The sequence below is a fragment of the Pecten maximus genome, chromosome 4 (genome assembly GCF_902652985.1).
Source record: "Pecten maximus chromosome 4, xPecMax1.1, whole genome shotgun sequence".
Taxonomy (NCBI): domain Eukaryota; kingdom Metazoa; phylum Mollusca; class Bivalvia; order Pectinida; family Pectinidae; genus Pecten; species Pecten maximus.
Genome location: NC_047018.1, coordinates 2,281,020 through 2,299,791, shown reverse-complemented (window position 1 = coordinate 2,299,791; position 18,772 = coordinate 2,281,020). Strand labels below are relative to the sequence as shown.

Below are 18,772 nucleotides of genomic sequence, written 5' to 3'. Positions count from 1 at the left end.
AGTTCTTGTGTCCAAAAAACTTAACAAGCCATACACCGATTTTGACCTTTATTGTCAGTGTTTAGAAATATTCATGTCTATGAAGTTTCACCAAATGAAATAATGTTCAGAAATTTGACCTTTGAACTTCTGTATTTTTGACCTAAAGTGTAGGAACTGTACATTATACCAGATACAGCATGTGGTCATTGTTGTACGAAGTTTTATAAAGAAATCTTCAGCAAATTGAAATATCACAAACACAACACCGGCTGTGCTACATCAGAATGAAAACAAACAAGGATAATCAATTTTTATAGCTTTTATTCTGATATATATATAAGATATATGTATATATGTAATATTTTTATGCAATATAAAGATTCAATTTGATGTGATCAACCAAAATATACATCATACGTAACTTGTCACATTATGTATATCATATACACAACAAACTCCAGTCATTACAAACTCAGCCAGAACCTTGATTGACCATACGACTTGTAAGTCCAGACTTGTCCACTAAGATCATGGATGATTTTTATTACGATACCTAAAATCATGTGTCCGACAAAGGTTTGTTACAACAGAATGCTGTGTATATGTTATATACATGTACTTGTAATATTTTTACTTTCTAATTAGGATTAACTGATATGTAAAAGTTTTTAATAGTACATGACTAAATTGAACATGTAGATATACAGATATTATCCAGTAATATATTAATATGTTTCACACATTAGGTACCATACATTATCACAAACTATTGTTTAACACACAGGGGCATGACACAATAGCCAGATAGATATTTTTAAAGTATCACTCGTGTATTGTGTCAGACACCTGTGAGCCTCTGAGGACGATGTTTCCAACACATCTGGGATAATATCACACAGTCATTAACATTTGTTCTAATTCATATCAAACTATACATTTATCATTCATTTCAATTTGAGACATGTATAACCATACTGATATATACCACTCACGAATATTAAAACTTTTAATGTTTTATAATGTCTATGGTTATATATACACAATATTAATGGCAACAGTTTGGAAGTGTATTACCTGCTTTTCATTGAGATATTTAAACAGTTTAGCCAAACTGAAACAATATTTAATTCTGTTAATAAATTATGAACAATAATAACAAATCTGACTATACAATACTATACAGTTTTATCTGTTCCATGTATTAGCTCCCTTCAACCAACAAAAATTATATCCATAAAAAAATTAGAGAAAAAAGGCACTTGAAAAATAAGAATTGACAAAGATGAAAATTTACCAAACCTAATGTAACATGAATACAGATATGTTATTATCATGCATTTGTTATGATTTTGTACATTGTAGTAAGCTGAACTGATTTCTAGAAATTAATCCGCAGCAAAAAAAAAAAGAATTTCATGCAGTATTTTTTATTAGATAATATAAAGAACACTTCAGGTTGGTAAACTTATGTTGTTAAATTTTTGACCGACACCCTTCTCACAGTGTAAGCAGTGTAGGCTACAAAACTGTGATATTGTGGTCTGTCAGATCTGGTCTCTTCCGTCCTGTATATAATCCAGCTATATTGATTAACACCTTACAGAAGATAGGGATACACTATACATAGGTATTTCAAATCTAAACAAATTGTGACAAATTACACGGAATTAACATCATACATAGACGATAATATCAAGAATTTGAGGATCATTAAACTGATTTTTTTCTTTTCAGATATGACATAATTGACATTAATAATTTGACAGATTAATATAACTTTGTTACATTAATAATATCCCGACCTCTATATATGTCGTGAGGAATATTTGGTCAGTCTGTTTGTTTAAGTCTAAATGCTCTATATTAAAAAATCAGATGTATAATCCGTAAATATGATATTGTCACTTTATTAAAAGTAATCAATATTTTGTTGATCACTGCCTATAGATATGGAGGTGGAAGAAGTAGGGATGAGAAGAACTCATTAACATTAGTTCAATTGACAAAGACTACCCAGAACCCAATAAACATATTGGATATCTAAGTCCTCCGATGTTGACATTTACACACTGTAACCATGAAGTGTTGTTTTGTATCATGATCAATATACTTACTGGTATTCTGACCTAGCCAGTTTGTATAACCACGGCAGACGGGCCAGACTCCACTACCCCAACAACCACTATTTCTTCGTTTACACAGAAAAGGCTTTGCCTTTGCAAGTATTTGAAACATAAAATAGCTCCCCAGCTTTATACTTATAAAGGAAAGTTGGCCGTCTGAAACTTGAAGTGCTTACTGGTTCCATAGTGAAGTAATGCACTGCCCACTATTTACGACGGCAGTAAATTGTCTAGGGGAGATAATATTTCATGTCTGGGCAGGGGAGGTAACATGTCTGGGCAGGGGAGGTAACATGTCTGGGCAGGGGAGGTAACATGTCTGGGCAGGGGAGGTAACATGTCTGGGCAGGGGAGGTAACATGTCACCTTTTTATTCTTGTAGACTTGAGGACCAGTAAAACACACAACTACCAATCTGAACTTTGACCTTTAAAATATATTCAAGGACTGAACAGAAATTTCATGCAAAATAAAGATAAAGATTTTAGGAGAGTAGAGTTGGATCAATATGTTTGTCTTATTTAAATCTAGATATTTTTCAGGACACGTGACATATATAGAGTGTTATAATCTAAAATGTGATGTGTTTTTATGAACTTTTCAAATTAAAGGAACAATATGGAAGGTGACAAAGGATCGATATTAATGTAGATATGTTGACAATGGAAGAAATAACAATATATCCTGGAGGTTAATGATGTCATCCTTGACATGACAACAAAACAAATGATGTATCGTCCTTGTTGGTTTCAAAAAGTGAGAATAAGTAAAATTTTGTTCAAATGAATGTACCAACATGTACAGAAAAGTTTATAATCATTGCACAAAAGATAAATTTCACTGCCATGATTATTCAATATTATATATGAAAAAAATTCCAACAAATGTCCATTGAACTATTTGGGATGCAGAAAAATACTGAAAAATTGTCTCTGAGGACTTGTACACATCCTGCTTTGTCTCAGTGACTCAGCTACCTTCCAGCCAGTTTACAGAATGTAAAGGGGGCAAGCACCAGGCTTTGAAAATATGCTCAGCACTGACAACTCTCGCTTAATAAGCCATTTTTTCTCTATCATCAAAGAAAATCCTCCAACTTGATAGAATTTAACAAAGTAAATTGCATATATATTATGAACACTGAGGCCGTTTGGAGAGAAAGAGTCACTTTGTCTTCAATCACAAGGTAACTGACAGACATTTCATCTTGGGCTGTTTGCTTTCTCAGCTGCCGCAATCTTTTGTCTCTGCTCCCTGTAAAACAATATCAGTAGATATTAGTCATTATTCATCTGATGATAAAACAGATTTTTATGTTTGAATAGACACACAATGTGAGGGAGTCGATAAATCTTTATTATAAACATTGTGTCAGTGTAAGCCGAGATGATTCAACATTGACTCAAATCAATATAAGTATACATGTAACACGCAGAGATGTATTGGTCACACCTTTAAGTAGATGTACGAACAATGTATTTAGCGTAGGAAAAAATCCTCGGTCATGTCACTGGACAGCTAAGTGATGGACTGTCTACTTGTGAAGCCGACCATAATTAACCTGTTCACCCCTGGTTTAGACTTAACATGTTCACCCCTGGTTTAGACTATTAACGTGTTCCACCCTGGTTTAGACTATTAACCTGTTCCACCCTGGTTTAGACTGTTAACATGTTCCACCCTGGTTTAGACTATTAACGTGTTCCAGCCTGGTTTAGACTATTAACCTGTTCCACCCTGGTTTAGACTGTTAACATGTTCCACCCTGGTTTAGACTATTAACGTGTTCCACCCTGGTTTAGACTGTTAACATGTTCCACCCTGGTTTAGACTATCAACATGTTCCACCCTAGTTTAGACTGTTAACATGTTCCACCCTGGTTTAGACTATTAACGTGTTCTACCCTGGTTTAGACTATTAACATGTCCTACCCTGGTTTAGACTATTAACCTGTTCCACCCTGGTTTAGACTATTAACGTGTTCCACCCTGGTTTAGACTATTAACATGTTCCACCCTGGTTTAGACTATTAACGTGTTCCACCCTGGTTTAGACTATTAACATGTTCCACCCTGGTTTAGACTATTAACGTGTTCCATCCTGGTTTAGACTATTAACATGTTCCACCCTGGTTTAGACTATTAACATGTTCCACCCTGGTTTAGACTATAAACATGTTCCACCCTGGTTTAGACTATTAACATGTTCCACCCTGGTTTAGACTATTAACGTGTTCCACCCTGGTTTAGACTATTAACATGTTCCACCCTGGTTTAGACTATCAACGTGTTCCACCCTGGTTTAGACTATTAACATGTTCCACCCTGGTTTAGACTATTAACGTGTTCCACCCTGGTTTAGACTATTAACATGTTCCACCCTGGTTTAGACTATTAACGTGTTCCATCCTGGTTTAGACTATTAACATGTTCCACCCTGGTTTAGACTATTAGCATGTTCCACCCTGGTTTAGACTATAAACATGTTCCACCCTGGTTTAGACTATTAACATGTTCCACCCTGGTTTAGACTATTAACGTGTTCCACCCTGGTTTAGACTATTAACATGTTCCATCCTGGTTTAGACTATTAACATGTTCCACCCTGGTTTAGACTATTAACATGTCCTACCCTGGTTTAGACTATAAACATGCTCCATCCTGGTTTAGACTATTAACATGTTCCACCCTGGTTTAGACTATTAACATGTTCCACCCTGGTTTAGACTATAAACATGTTCCACCCTGGTTTAGACTATAAACATGTTCCACCCTGGTTTAGACTATTAACATGTTCCACCCTGGTTTAGACTATTAACATGTTCCACCCTGGTTTAGACTATCAACGTGTTCCACCCTGGTTTAGACTATTAACATGTTCCATCCTGGTTTAGACTATTAACGTGTTCCACCCTGGTTTAGACTATAAACATGTTCCACCCTGGTTTAGACTATTAACATGTTCCATCCTGGTTTAGACTATTAACATGTTCCTACCCTGGTTTAGACTATTAACGTGTTCAACCCTGGTTTAGACTATTAACGTGTTCCACCGTGGTTTAGACTATTAACATGTTCCACCCTGGTTTAGACTATTAACCTGTTCCACCCTGGTTTAGACTATTAACATGTTCACCCCTGGTTTAGACTATTAACATGTTCACCCTGGTTTAGACTATTAACGTGTTCCACCCTGGTTTAGACTATCAACATGTCCCACCCTGGTTTAGACTATTAACATGTCCTACCCTGGTTTAGACTATTAACATGTTCCACCCTGGTTTAGACTATTAACGTGTTCCACCCTGGTTTAGACTATTAACGTGTTCCATCCTGGTTTAGACTATTAACGTGTTCCACCCTGGTTTAGACTATTAACATGTTCCACCCTGGTTTAGACTATTAACGTGTTCACCCTGGTTTAGACTATTAACATGTTCCACCCTGGTTTAGACTATTAAAGTGTTCCATGCTGGTTTAGACTATTAACGTGTTCCACCCTGGTTTAGACTATTAACGTGTTCCACCCTGGTTTAGACTATCAACGTGTTCCACCCTGGTTTAGACTGTCAACGTGTTCCATCCTGGTTTAGACTATTAACATGTTCCACCCTGGTTTAGACTATTAACGTGTTCCACCCTGGTTTAGACTATTAACGTGTTCCATCCTGGTTTAGACTATTAACGTGTTCCACCCTGGTTTAGACTATTAACGTGTTCCACCCTGGTTTAGACTATTATCATGTTCCACCCTGGTTTAGACTATTAACATGTTCCAGCCTGGTTTAGACTATTAACGTGTTCCACCCTGGTTTAGACTATTAGCATGTTCCACCCTGGTTTAGACTATTAACATGTTCCAGCCTGGTTTAGACTATTAACGTGTTCCACCCTGGTTTAGACTATTAGCATGTTCCACCCTGGTTTATACTATTAACATGTTCCAGCCTGGTTTAGACTATTAACGTGTTCCACCCTGGTTTAGACTATTAGCATGTTCCACCCTGGTTTAGACTATTAACATGTTCCACCCTGGTTTAGACTATTATCATGTTCCATCCTGGTTTAGACTATTAACGTGTTCCACCCTGGTTTAGACTATCAACGTGTTCCACCCCTGGTTTAGACTATTATCATGTTCCACCCTGGTTTAGACTATTAACATGTTCACCCTGGTTTAGACTATTAACATGTTCACCCTGGTTTAGACTATTAACCTGTTCCACCCTGGTTTAGACTATAAACATGTTCAATCCTGGTTTAGACTATCAACGTGTTCCACCCTGTCATTTATAGACAGGTATTATTGTATCTATTTATAGACAGGTATTATTGTATCTATTTATAGACAGGTATTTCATACATGTACTATCATTTAAAGACAGGTATTCTTGTATTTATCTATGAACAGGTATTTCAGTACTGTCATTGATAGACAAGTATTATTGTTATATGACAAGGATAAAGAATATATTCTTGCAAAGTACTTTTTCTAATAAATATCATTTATAGACAAAATTTTTCATTATTAATTACTAGCCATCTAGAGGTGGTCTTCATAAAAGTTTGGCTGTGATTTTAAATCGAGCCACAAACAACAGAACTTACTTTAGCTCTTCTTCTCGTTCTCTCATTTCACGAAGTTCCTTTTCAATTTTGGACTCGGCCTTCTGTGTGGTTTCCTTATAGGAAAACAAGTTTGATCCTGCTGAAATGCTACGTTTGAATCTATTAGGCACCTCCTCTTTGGGCAGGGCTACAGGGGTGATTGGCAGGTCTTTGAGAGAATCAGTATCAGAATGTTCCGAAGGTGTCTTTTCTGAATCATTAGACATATTACTGATACTTCTTCGCTGAATGTTAAAGTTGCGTTTAACCGGTTTATCTGACTTCTCTTCAGTGTACCTTAGAGTCTGAATATGATCCTCAGATGTTGACTTAATCGTTCCTTCCTGTTTCAATGTCAGCTCTTTAGCACGTTGTGTTTCAAGTTCTCTTTGTAATCTGGATGACCCATAATTTCTCATGGCTACTGATTTTTCAGATGACTTTAATTTTCTGTACGGTGACACAGTTGGAAGTTTGTCATCCATTCCGTTATAAACCGGTACTGGGTCATTGTTCACTGCTGGTACAGGAGCAGCAATTTCTGGCAGACCTTTCTGCCTCCTGAGTTCATTTTCTCTTTCTCTAGCCAATCGTATCTCTTTTTCAATCGGAGTTTCTCTCTTTTCTGGAATAGCATCGCTATGATTCTGTGGTGTGACTGGTGGTGTCATGGTTACATGAATGCTTTTATTTGGTGTGGACTGACTAGAGACTTTGTTTTGAACACTTGAGGACAAATAATTTGTTTTAACAGGTTCCGATTTCTGGGGTGTACTTTTCTGAATCGACGTTTTTGAACTGGAGATAGGTGGTTCTTGAGCAGGTTTTGTTTTTGACAAAGCCTCTCTCATCCTTTGCAGTTCTTCCTCACGTTCCCGTGTCTCACGGAGTTCCCTTGCTATTAGACTCTCCCCTACATGTTGGTATGCCCCTATAGCCTCCTCATATGAAATCTCTGACTGTGGATCAGATTCTACTTCTTCAACCTCCTCTGGTTTAATTACTGTTTCCGAAAGTACCGAAGGTGGAGGGGCTACAGGAGCGGGTGGAGAAGCCTCCTTTTGTCGTTGTTTAGCGATTTCTTCCTCACGTTCCCGCTGAAGACGAATTTCACGAGCTATCACACTCTCTGTGGCATCAATCTGGTCATTGGTTGTATCAGCCTCCTGTCAAAGAGATCAAACATAAATCTGTACAAAAGTCAACACTGTAACGTTAACTAGTAGTATCAATATCAGTCATAACACCACAAATATCTCACAACATATCAATGATTTCAAAATTTACCATTTCAACAACTGGTAGCAAATTGATCCATTCATTTAAATACTTCAACATTATCTACAGAATTAGAGCCTCGATGAAGGTCCTTAATTAAAACGCAAGGGAGAAAAAGATGAAGATAAAAACTGATGTCGAAATATCTGCTAAACACAGATAAAACTGTAGGCAAGCACTTAAGTAAAAGGCTAGTGAAATAACTTTCAATCATAATAAATGGTCCGAGGAATAACAGTATATCATGGTAAACGACTCACCAGCTCTCCGAGGTGCTTCATATAATACCACATGTTTATGTCGTACAAAATCCCAATGACATGCACTGTGGATCATACTTATGTAAGCAACATATCCAATCCGATCAAATAATTAATTTTCAAATACAACAACTGTAATACTATATTTGTCCAGCGTATAACATCATCACCAATTTACCCATATCTGTGTGTGGCAGATAAAGAAAATTGCTGTCAATTGTTCAGGTAACTAATAATTGTCAATACAAAAAAAAAAACAATAAATAAGATATCCCTTTGATAAGACATGGACTGTTCCATTTTTATTCCAAGTTGAGTGCATTATTTCTGGACAGTGGTAGGAAGGAACCATTTTGGATAACAGCTTGCAATATTGAAAGAACACAACCTACTATTGATTATGTTCAATATAAAGAGTTGACAACCTGTTACCTGAATATTGACGAATAGATTTACGAATTTCTGACTGAACAAGGCCCCAAACATGTCACCCAATATCTAAACAGATAACTTTAAAAAAAAACCTGAATTATCAGAAAAGTCTTTTGTATATCTTTAAAAAAACCATTTGTGAATTAATTTCACATAACACACATATAACAGCTGGCTGAAAACTATGGCTGATAAAGTCTTTCATTTGACTTTTAACCCCACATCAACTAAATAAGGAGACAGTAATTTGCATAAAACAAAGGAACATGCACTCAAAATACAAGGACCATGAAAAAATTCAAACTCATTACACATGGACAAGATTTATGTGGTAATTATAATCATTTACAAATACAAACAATTACCTCTATTTGAAAACACAATCATCTATTATTAACATTAATGATTATTTCAAAACATTAACAATTATCACTTTTTTAAATACATTTTTTGTATATACATGTACATGTACTAGCAATACTCCTACAAAATCTACCTGTTGAAATTTTAAATCTTAACTATACTAGAGATTGAATTTGGTTGACTTTCAACACATGCATTTTAAAGACAATAATTTATCTGAATCTAAACTTGATATACTGGATGTATTTGTTAACATACTTTTGCCCAAACACCACTCTGTACAAGATGTAAACTTCCATAGATTCCCACAGTACGAATATCTCTATCCTCAGAAATCTTCATGCTGGTGTTAAATCTCTGTCAAAACGTGGCTCAACACTTCCACACCTTATCCAGCAAGGATAGTAAATGTAGTGTTCAAGTTACCCACAATCCATTCCTCAATGAGAAATATATCACATGCAATCAGATTGAATTTTAAATTTAAGAGTAGGCGCTTCTATGCTTACGCCCTCTTTCTCTTTTGAAGTAGATTAAATTTTAAATAACATTCAGTGTATTTAGCTGTGCCTTAAGTAAACAACTTCCCCTAACATGCATACCTTCGACATGGCTACGTCTGAGGACGTGTCGTAGTCAAAGGCCATTTATTATTGTCATTTTTTTGTGTTACAATGTTGAACAGTTGGGTTTAACGGATGTCTAACTGGGCGTGCCAAATATATTGAAGTTTACCGAGTTGTCAATCAGTTAAAATAAGACATGATCGGCTCATACTAGGAATTACAAGGTTATGAGAAGGACATCCAGGTAGTGCAATATCAGTGATGATGTCATAAGGCTTGTAGGTGAAAAAGGGTGTGTGGTTGATGTTGTATAGAAAGTGTGATTACTACGATGTTGTACAGAAAGTGTGATTACTACGATGTTGTATAGAAAGTGTGATTACTACGATGTTGTATAGAAAGTGTGATTACTACGATGTTGTATAGAAAGTGTGATTACTACGATGTTGTATAGAAAGTATAATTACTACGATGTTGTATAGAAAGTATAATTACTACGATGTTGTATAGAAAGTGTGATTACTACGATGTTGTATAGAAAGTGTGATTACTACGATGTTGTATAGAAAGTATAATTACTACGATGTTGTATAGAAATTATAATTACTACGATGTTGTATAGAAAGTGTGATTACTACGATGTTGTATAGAAAGTGTGATTACTACGATGTTGTATAGAAAGTATAATTACTACGATGTTGTATAGAAAGTGTGATTACTACGATGTTGTATAGAAAGCGTGATTACTACGATGTTGTATAGAAAGTGTGATTACTACGATGTTGTATAGAAATTGTGATTACTAAGATGATGTATAGAAATTGTGATTACTAAGATGTTGTATAGAAAGTGTGATTACTACAACTAATTCAGCCTTAAATCATTCTGTTGTCCTCAATTTTATTGAGGTCAAAAGTATCATTTCACATTCAATGAAGAAAGCACAAGATTATTTAATGATTAAAAAAAACATCTAAGAATTATATTATCCCTGTTCTGCCCCGTCCAAAAATAACTGATGTACAAATATTATATTTTTGAAGTGATCTTACTAAAGCAGACTTTGAAATGCTGCATGTATCTTTAAGTTATGATTTCACTTAATGAATATTTATTAATTATAGGTATATAATAAAAACAGAAACAACTTTCATTGACAAACTGTAACATTGAATAATGTGTTAAAAGTCAGTGAAATAACCACATAACAGTATACAAAACTTAGTCTATCCGTAATTTAGTCTACATTCTAATGGGATATACATGTATCCGTATGACAAGTAACTATACATGATTGTTCTGTAAGCGGATTACATATTTAAATGCAACAGTCATTTGGATTTTTTAAAAATGATTACCAACAATTTTTGCTGTAAAAATCCCACAACAAAAGTTGTCAGATGACAAAATATCTCTGAGAGTGGGTGGAAATTCAGAATTAGCTTAATTAGGTCAAAGATCAGCATCCCAAGGTCGATCACTGACCGATGTAAATATCTAATGAGGATGACAATTACCTGGACGAAGAACACAGGTAAATATCTAATGAGGATGACAATTACCTGGACGAAGAACACAGGTAAATATCTAATGAGGATGACAATTACCTGGACGAAGAACACAGGTAAATATCTAATCAGGATGACAATTACCTGGACGAAGAACACAGGTAAATATCTAATGAGGATGACAATTACCTGGACGAAGAACACAGGTAAATATCTAATGAGGATGACAATTACCTGGACGAAGAACACAGGTAAATATCTAATGAGGATGACAATTACCTGGACGAACACCACAGGTAAATATCTAATCAGGATGACAATTACCTGGACGAAGAACACAGGTAAATATCTAATGAGGATGACAATTACCTGGACGAAGAACACAGGTAAATATCTAATGAGGATGACAATTACCTGGACGAACACCACAGGTAAATATCTAATCAGGATGACAATTACCTGGACGAAGAACACAGGTAAATATCTAATGAGGATGACAATTACCTGGACGAAGACCACAGGTAAATATCTAATCAGGATGACAATTACCTGGACGAAGACCACAGGTAAATATCTAATGAGGATGACAATTACCTGGACGAAGAACACAGGTAAATATCTAATGAGGATGACAATTACCTGGACGAAGACCACAGGTAAATATCTAATGAGGATGACAATTACCTGGACGAAGACCACAGGTATATGCTTCTGAACTTCTGGCAGGTACAACATCCCTAACATATTGAGTAGTATACCACAGACAGCACAGGTAAGATGTTTTAACTGAAACAAGACTTACCAGCCTACAGTTTGTGTCCAGACTTTAATCTGTCAGCTGTTCACATATATTTTATACGGATATCTGACATTTCACATATTTTACAACCTGGATTTTTCTGATCACCTTTTACAATGTTTTGTTATGGATGTCTGACCTAAGCCTGAACTAAATCTTATAAAGGACTGCTGACAGAATGTTCACTGAAGCCAGTAAATACAGACCAATTTAACATCAGAGGTGATACTTTTACGGACATGGAGTTTTTGATATTTTGGCCAGCTAAGGTCGGACACAGAATTTCTATATCTGATAGTAATAGACAGTTACAGCCCTCTGTTTTGGAAGCCTCTGTTCTATAAGTTTGTGATTAGTTTAGAAGACGGTTCCTAAAAGTGCCTTTTCCTCATGTTTTTCTTGATTGGCGTTATGAAATGAATCTATATGTCATATTCAGATTTGGTCGTTCAGCTAATTATTATGAAAACATATTTTCAGAAATTAATATGAGTGAAGATATGATAATGATGATTTGATAATAAAACGTTACCTTGTTGTCACTGACAACACTTTGACCGACGGCCTGCTCACGTTCCTGTTGTTCCTCGATCTCCTGTTTGATGATGGTTTCCCGTCGCTGTAGTTCAGATCCACGGTCAGCCTCTGTCATTTCATGATACATTGTCTTTAATTCATTGTTGTTGTTATTGTTCTGTGCCTCAAATGTTGCTATTGTTTTCATCTGCTTTGAATCCTCCTGGCGTTTCATAAGTTCCATTCGTTCTTCCTGCTCACGTTTAAGCATTTCTTCTCGCTCGTTGGCGAGACGAATTTCGCGAGCGATGGCACTTTCGTTTGCATATTCTTCCTCCATTTTTTTTTCACTAGGTGGCTCTTCTGCAGCTGGCTCTGCAGAATTGACCACACCTACTGGTTTATATGGAAGCTTCACCTCCCAGTGTTTTACAGAGCTTTTCTTGGGCGTCGGTTTTGGCGCTGGTGAAGATACTGTTGAGGACTGGAACAATGTTTCCCACTGTTTACGTGTCGAGCCGAGATCCGCAATGGATTCCCTGTCTACAATTTCTGTTGTTTTACCGTCCTCGGTGATGTTTGCACTATAAAGATTGACCTTTTCGGGTTTATCCTCCCAATTGACACTGCTTTTAAGAGTGACTTTATAATCAGTTTCTGTCGTCCTATCTTCCTCACTGTCAGCGTTCCATTGTGGCGTGTCAGTAACTCCTGGTGATGGACTTGGGCTGCTGTTATCTGTAAACACACAAAACAGGTTTCTATATAAAAATGGACGCATTGCACAGGATTATGACAGCATTATTAACTTGAATATAATATAGAATGGTTAACAACCTGAATGAAAAGCGAGATTATCTGTGTTTTAACACCAACGGTAACTATATATATAAACACGATTACCATGACAACTTTGTTAGAATTTAAAACTAACAATTCTATAAAGGTTCACACCTCCTGTGATAATTATGATGTCTCCCCTTCATTCGTACAGGTATCAGTGTACTTGTTTAATCACATTTCATAAGGTGTATGATATATACAATAGAGATGTGATTCTGATAAGGGACACGTGGTCACTGTTTCCACTATTTATACACCCACTACTGGATGTCAATCTGATAAAGTGCACACAGACATATTTCTTAATATCATGCAGTGATTCATGAGCAGATTTTTATGCTATGCATTAATTCTTGGAAGGTAAATACAGACAATATACAGTTGTTTATACGATGGTGTCGAAACATCATACAGCAGTATTTTTGTGATTGATGACTTCACATTAGATTGTCATCAATTTTTTGATCATATATGGATGACCCCTTAAATATCACAATGGAATGTTCATTTCTTCTATACTCCTTAAATATCACAATGGAATGTTCATGTCCTCTATACCCCTTAAATATCACAATGGAATGTTCAATTCTTCTATACCCCTTAAATATCACAATGGAATGTTCATTTCTTCTATACCCCTTAAATATCACAATGGAATGTTCATTTCTTCTATACCCTTAAATATCACAATGGAATGTTCATTTCTTCTATACCCCTTAAATATCACAATGGAATGTTCATTTCTTCTATCAGGATTGTGGAATAAAGCTCATCAGGGGAGACAAGATTCAAAATATCCTTCCCTTCATTATTTTGTCTTGGATGCCGACAAGTTAAAGGGTCAAAGAAATAAAACCAAAGATAAATTAAAGTCATAGACCTGTCTTATCTGTCATATTACAAATTTAGAGATTTAGACCACAAATTTTTTTATGATTAAAAGAATACAACATTCTGGCAATCAAAAATCTGTATATAAATGTAAGTTAGATTTTTTGTAATAATTTAATACGGAAAAAAACTTTATATTCTGACAATAGTAGACTAAGCTCCACTAGATAAAGAAAGTCGTACGGAGACCAGTACGACAATAGATTGATAACATTGTTGACACTGACACAGGTCAAAGATACAAAATTTAATAATTTTACTATCAATTACAGACAAAACTCACCACCCCACTCAAAGTGACAATGGTGAAAGTTAACGTGTCTATCAATACTATTGATACAATGTTATCTACACAATGTTATCTACACAATGTTATCTAAAATGTTATCTACACAATGTTATCAGAGTCAACTATGTGAAGAATGAGTCCGGTTCTGATATCAATTCCGACTAGTTACAGGACATCCAATAATAGCTGTTATGGCAAAAAAAAAAAAAAAAAATTTATACCAGGCAAGTCACCAAGACCAAACTCACTACTAAATACAGTTCCTTTAAAAAAAAAATCTTTTGCCACCTGCACTTTTCAAATAAAACTTTTAGAAACATGATTTTGACAACCAGGAACAGTAAGATGTAAATAATTCCACCACAAAAATTAACACAGACAGTCATGTCCATACATCTACCTACCTAACAACCACATTCTGATCGCTGCCACTCGAGACATTTTCAAAACAAACAATTTTGAAAATGAAGCTGTTTCTTAATCACCTGATGTTCAATCCACCAACACAATGTCTCAACTAACTTTTTAAAAACCTGTGTTTTATATACATCCAGCACTTAACAAATGCCTTATGACTGCTGGTGTGTGTGTTTTCATTGAAGTCCCTGTTTAAGATAAATTCATTACAAATCAAAGTTGGTTTTTACTGGGTGTAACAATATAAATTATGGCTGTTACATCATAGAGGACGCGGTAGTGAGTCTGTGGGAGTCATGTCACAATGGACTGTCAGAGTTGTGAATTGAAGTTTTATTTTGTTAAAGTGTCTAACCAGAGAAAACAAATAGTTTATTGTCATGTTTGTCCAAGCACACTTATCTGTAGACCCATAAATGGATTAGTCTAGCTCTTGCTGACTCAGCTACCGCTAACAATGTCAGGGTTTAGCTATGCAGTCACTCAGCTACCACTAACAATGTCAGGGTTTAGCTATGCAGTCACTCAGCTACCGCTAACAATGTCAGGGTTTAGCTATGCAGTCACTCAGCTACTGCTAACAATGTCAGGGTTTAGCTATGCAGTCACTCAGCTACCGCTAACAATGTCAGGGTTTAGCTATGCAGTCACTCAGCTACCGCTAACAATGTCAGGGTTTAGCTATGCAGTCACTCAGCTACCACTAACAATGTCAGGGTTTAGCTATGAGGTAGATATTCTGTTAGATGAATTGCCTCAGTTATCCACTTCATGTTTCAATCCAATTTAACTGAGAAAATCAGATGAATTATCAGGTTAAGGAATTAAGTTTGGCTTATGAAATACTGTGATGAGGATCAATATAATTTAAAAGAGTTGTTTATAAACAACTTCACAAACAAGTGATAAATTAGTCATTACTTCAAATTAAACTTGGGGGAAAAAAAAAAAATTCCCAGATATATTAATAAAACAGATATATTGATTTGAGAAAACAGATATATTGATTTGAGAAAACTTATATGTAGAAACAAATTTGTTCTAGTTTCAAACAACTTCAGAAAGGTATTGGAATTACACAGGGACTTGAGATAAGCTAATGAGGTGATCTACAATGGTAAGCAGTGATAATTGATATATAACATATATCAGTCTGTGTTGTCACACCCATGATAATATATATATAATACTGCTACAGTACCAGTGTAAACCCTGATATCAAAGGAATGATCACTCTTATATACTGAATCAACATGAAAGGGCAGATAACTCTAGTTATACCACTACAAATCTGCTTTTGTTGATTTAGTGGACAATGATGAGTGTACTTAAAAAAGTCATTTAAAGGAACGTTTTTAGAAAGAGGGTCAAAGCCAATGTGAAAATTTCAAGGGTAGATAACTTAATATTTTGTTAATTCAATTGAAGTATTTAAATTGAAAATCACATTAATGGATAGATACCTCAAAAAGATTGTAATAATGCTTGAAAGGGCAGACAACTCTGTCACAAACTATGTGAATTGAAAAGTTCATTAATCATGACAAAAACATTGTAGTTTGAAGTTATATTATTACTAAGCTAAACACTCTATCTCCACTAATCGCTGTGAAATTGTCTAGTGTTTGAGAGTAACGTCAAACGCCCCTTGTGACGTAACTCCACTCACGACCTTCCTGTAACCCCAGAGATTGACATGATGTTCTGACTGACAGAGACGCTGTATAGGTCGTACGACCATCTTATCTCACCAATGACAAGTACGTCACTGACACACGTCAGCGTTACCTGTAGATTAGTGTAAATGTACCTGTATACACTGAATACACACTCATACTGATAAATCTAATGGCTGTGTTTCACTATATTTACTGATTTATATTACAAATATAAACCTTGAAATCTTCTACAAGGTCATGTTATCGTCTTATTTGATCAAAAGTGACTTATGATATCGACCTCCAATAATTAGGCCTTTATCCAAACAGAGAGCTTCTGGAGACTTTTACCTACTGTCTTTTAATGGTACCAATTGCTCACTTACCCCATTAAAATGTACTTGAATTATTGATTAGATACGTTTCAATAAAATTCATATTCTGTAACATATGAAAACAAAATATATAACTGATAACATCCTGAAAATTATTCCAAATATCAAAATGCATCATGACTATTGATAGAAGTCAAAAGTCTTAGAAGAGAATTTTAACCTACCCTTTTTCAAAGCGATGGTTCATGCTCCCACACAAATATACATATGACATTGTTAGGTATATGTCTCCCACTCAGTTTACGCAAAATGTGCAAGGGTATATTTGTTTTACAAGTCCACTCCTAAAGATTTGATTGATGAGCATGTTTTGAGGGAGTTAACCACCAGGGATAATCCTACTGTTTATTCCCGTATTTCATCACTATCCACACCTGTACATCACGATCCACACCTTACATCACGTGGGATCTGTGCAATCCACAACATAGGAGCAAATCCAGGTAAAAAACTAATCTCACCTTGATATATCCGTTTATATTTAATTCTATAGGCATTTAGTCAATTTTAGCGGCAGATGAAAAATAAGGTTAATTGTGCAAGTTAATGCAACTGAGGAGGGAAATCATTAATAACAGTTTTTAAATCACTAAGCAACATCATACACAGGTAAGTATGTAAGAATACCGGTGTGGAGTAATATAAACTTTATCTCCGAGGTGGGGATGGCATTAAAACACTCCAATTTAATGTCTTCTTCAGTTGATATAGTATATAGAACACCTCAGTGTAAACATAAAATAGGGTACAATTGTAAAACCTTAAGATGGACCTTAAAGAATTATTGTCCCCTCATAAAATCAAAAGATTTGTAAACTTCAGATGGATAGACTGAAATCATTAGAAATTCAATACAACAATGTTAGTAGAGAAATGCATATGACCTCATCTTCTATAAATACACACATTCCGAATAAATTGATTTAAACATTAAGTTGTTTTAGTATATTAGACACCTCTTTATTCTGCTCACAAGACAGATTAAGATTCATTAAAATACAATTAATGAGGAAATGTTTACACAGGAATATCTATCAGGTAACATTATGTACCTCAGCGAGGAAAGTGTCACACAGTAAAGACAGTTTGTGTAACTTTCTAGCTGTTACAGGGGTACAGGATCTGTAATATCAAACTTACAGAAGTTGCTTCAGTGAAATTTGAAAATTGATCTTCAGCAGCTATTGTGACAGGGAAACAAGAGGAAAAACAAAATGGATCTGAAAAATTAGAATCCAGAAATATCAAAAAAAGAGTATCAGTAATATCATAACGACCTAGAAATATAAAAAATAGAGTATCCATTTTGTGGGATTAAAACGGTTATGGCCATGCATATTATATCTCCCCCAGTATAATTGTACACTTGAACAAACATAATGTGATTTTCCATCATGAGTCAGGTATACTGCTATTTAGGTGTGTTCTTATTAAGTTATAAAAACTTATGTAGGTCTTTACAAAACAGTTTCACTCGTTCTCATGTCATAATGTAATGGTCAATGAACCTCGGCCAAACAGAGTGATCTATCCGTAGGATAATAGGTAACACAGACTTATGTTTCTGAATCATATATAACGATGTGCCCTCTTTGATGTTTTATCATTGACTCCAGGCCTGGGTATTGAAATAAAACTTCCTTTCTTATCTACATTTCAAAAGAAATGTTCATACTGTGCACATAAGACAACAAATTATATATTTTACATAAAGCCTTAAGGTCACTCTCATCACTACAGACATGGGAAGGTTTGTTGTATCTCTGGTCAATCTCATCACTATACAGACACGGGAAGGTTTGTTGTATCTCTGTATACAATCTCATCACTACAGACACGGGAAG

General features: G+C 35.2%; 1 protein-coding gene across 3 annotated transcripts in view; it reads right to left on the bottom strand.

Moving 5' to 3' along the window:
- Window positions 1-286: 286 nt before the first annotated feature.
- Window positions 287-18,772, bottom strand: part of LOC117324957 (titin-like) — a 97,949-nt gene continuing 79,463 nt past the window's right edge. For all 3 annotated transcript variants that reach the window (XM_033880799.1, XM_033880801.1, XM_033880800.1), the window contains 3 exons: window positions 12,452-13,173; window positions 6,714-7,879; window positions 287-3,359 (listed from right to left, as the gene is read on the bottom strand). In XM_033880799.1, the coding sequence (XP_033736690.1) occupies window positions 3,308-3,359; window positions 6,714-7,879; window positions 12,452-13,173 (1,940 nt within the window). In that variant the 3' untranslated portion in view covers window positions 287-3,307. The remainder of the gene's footprint in view (window positions 3,360-6,713; window positions 7,880-12,451; window positions 13,174-18,772) is intronic.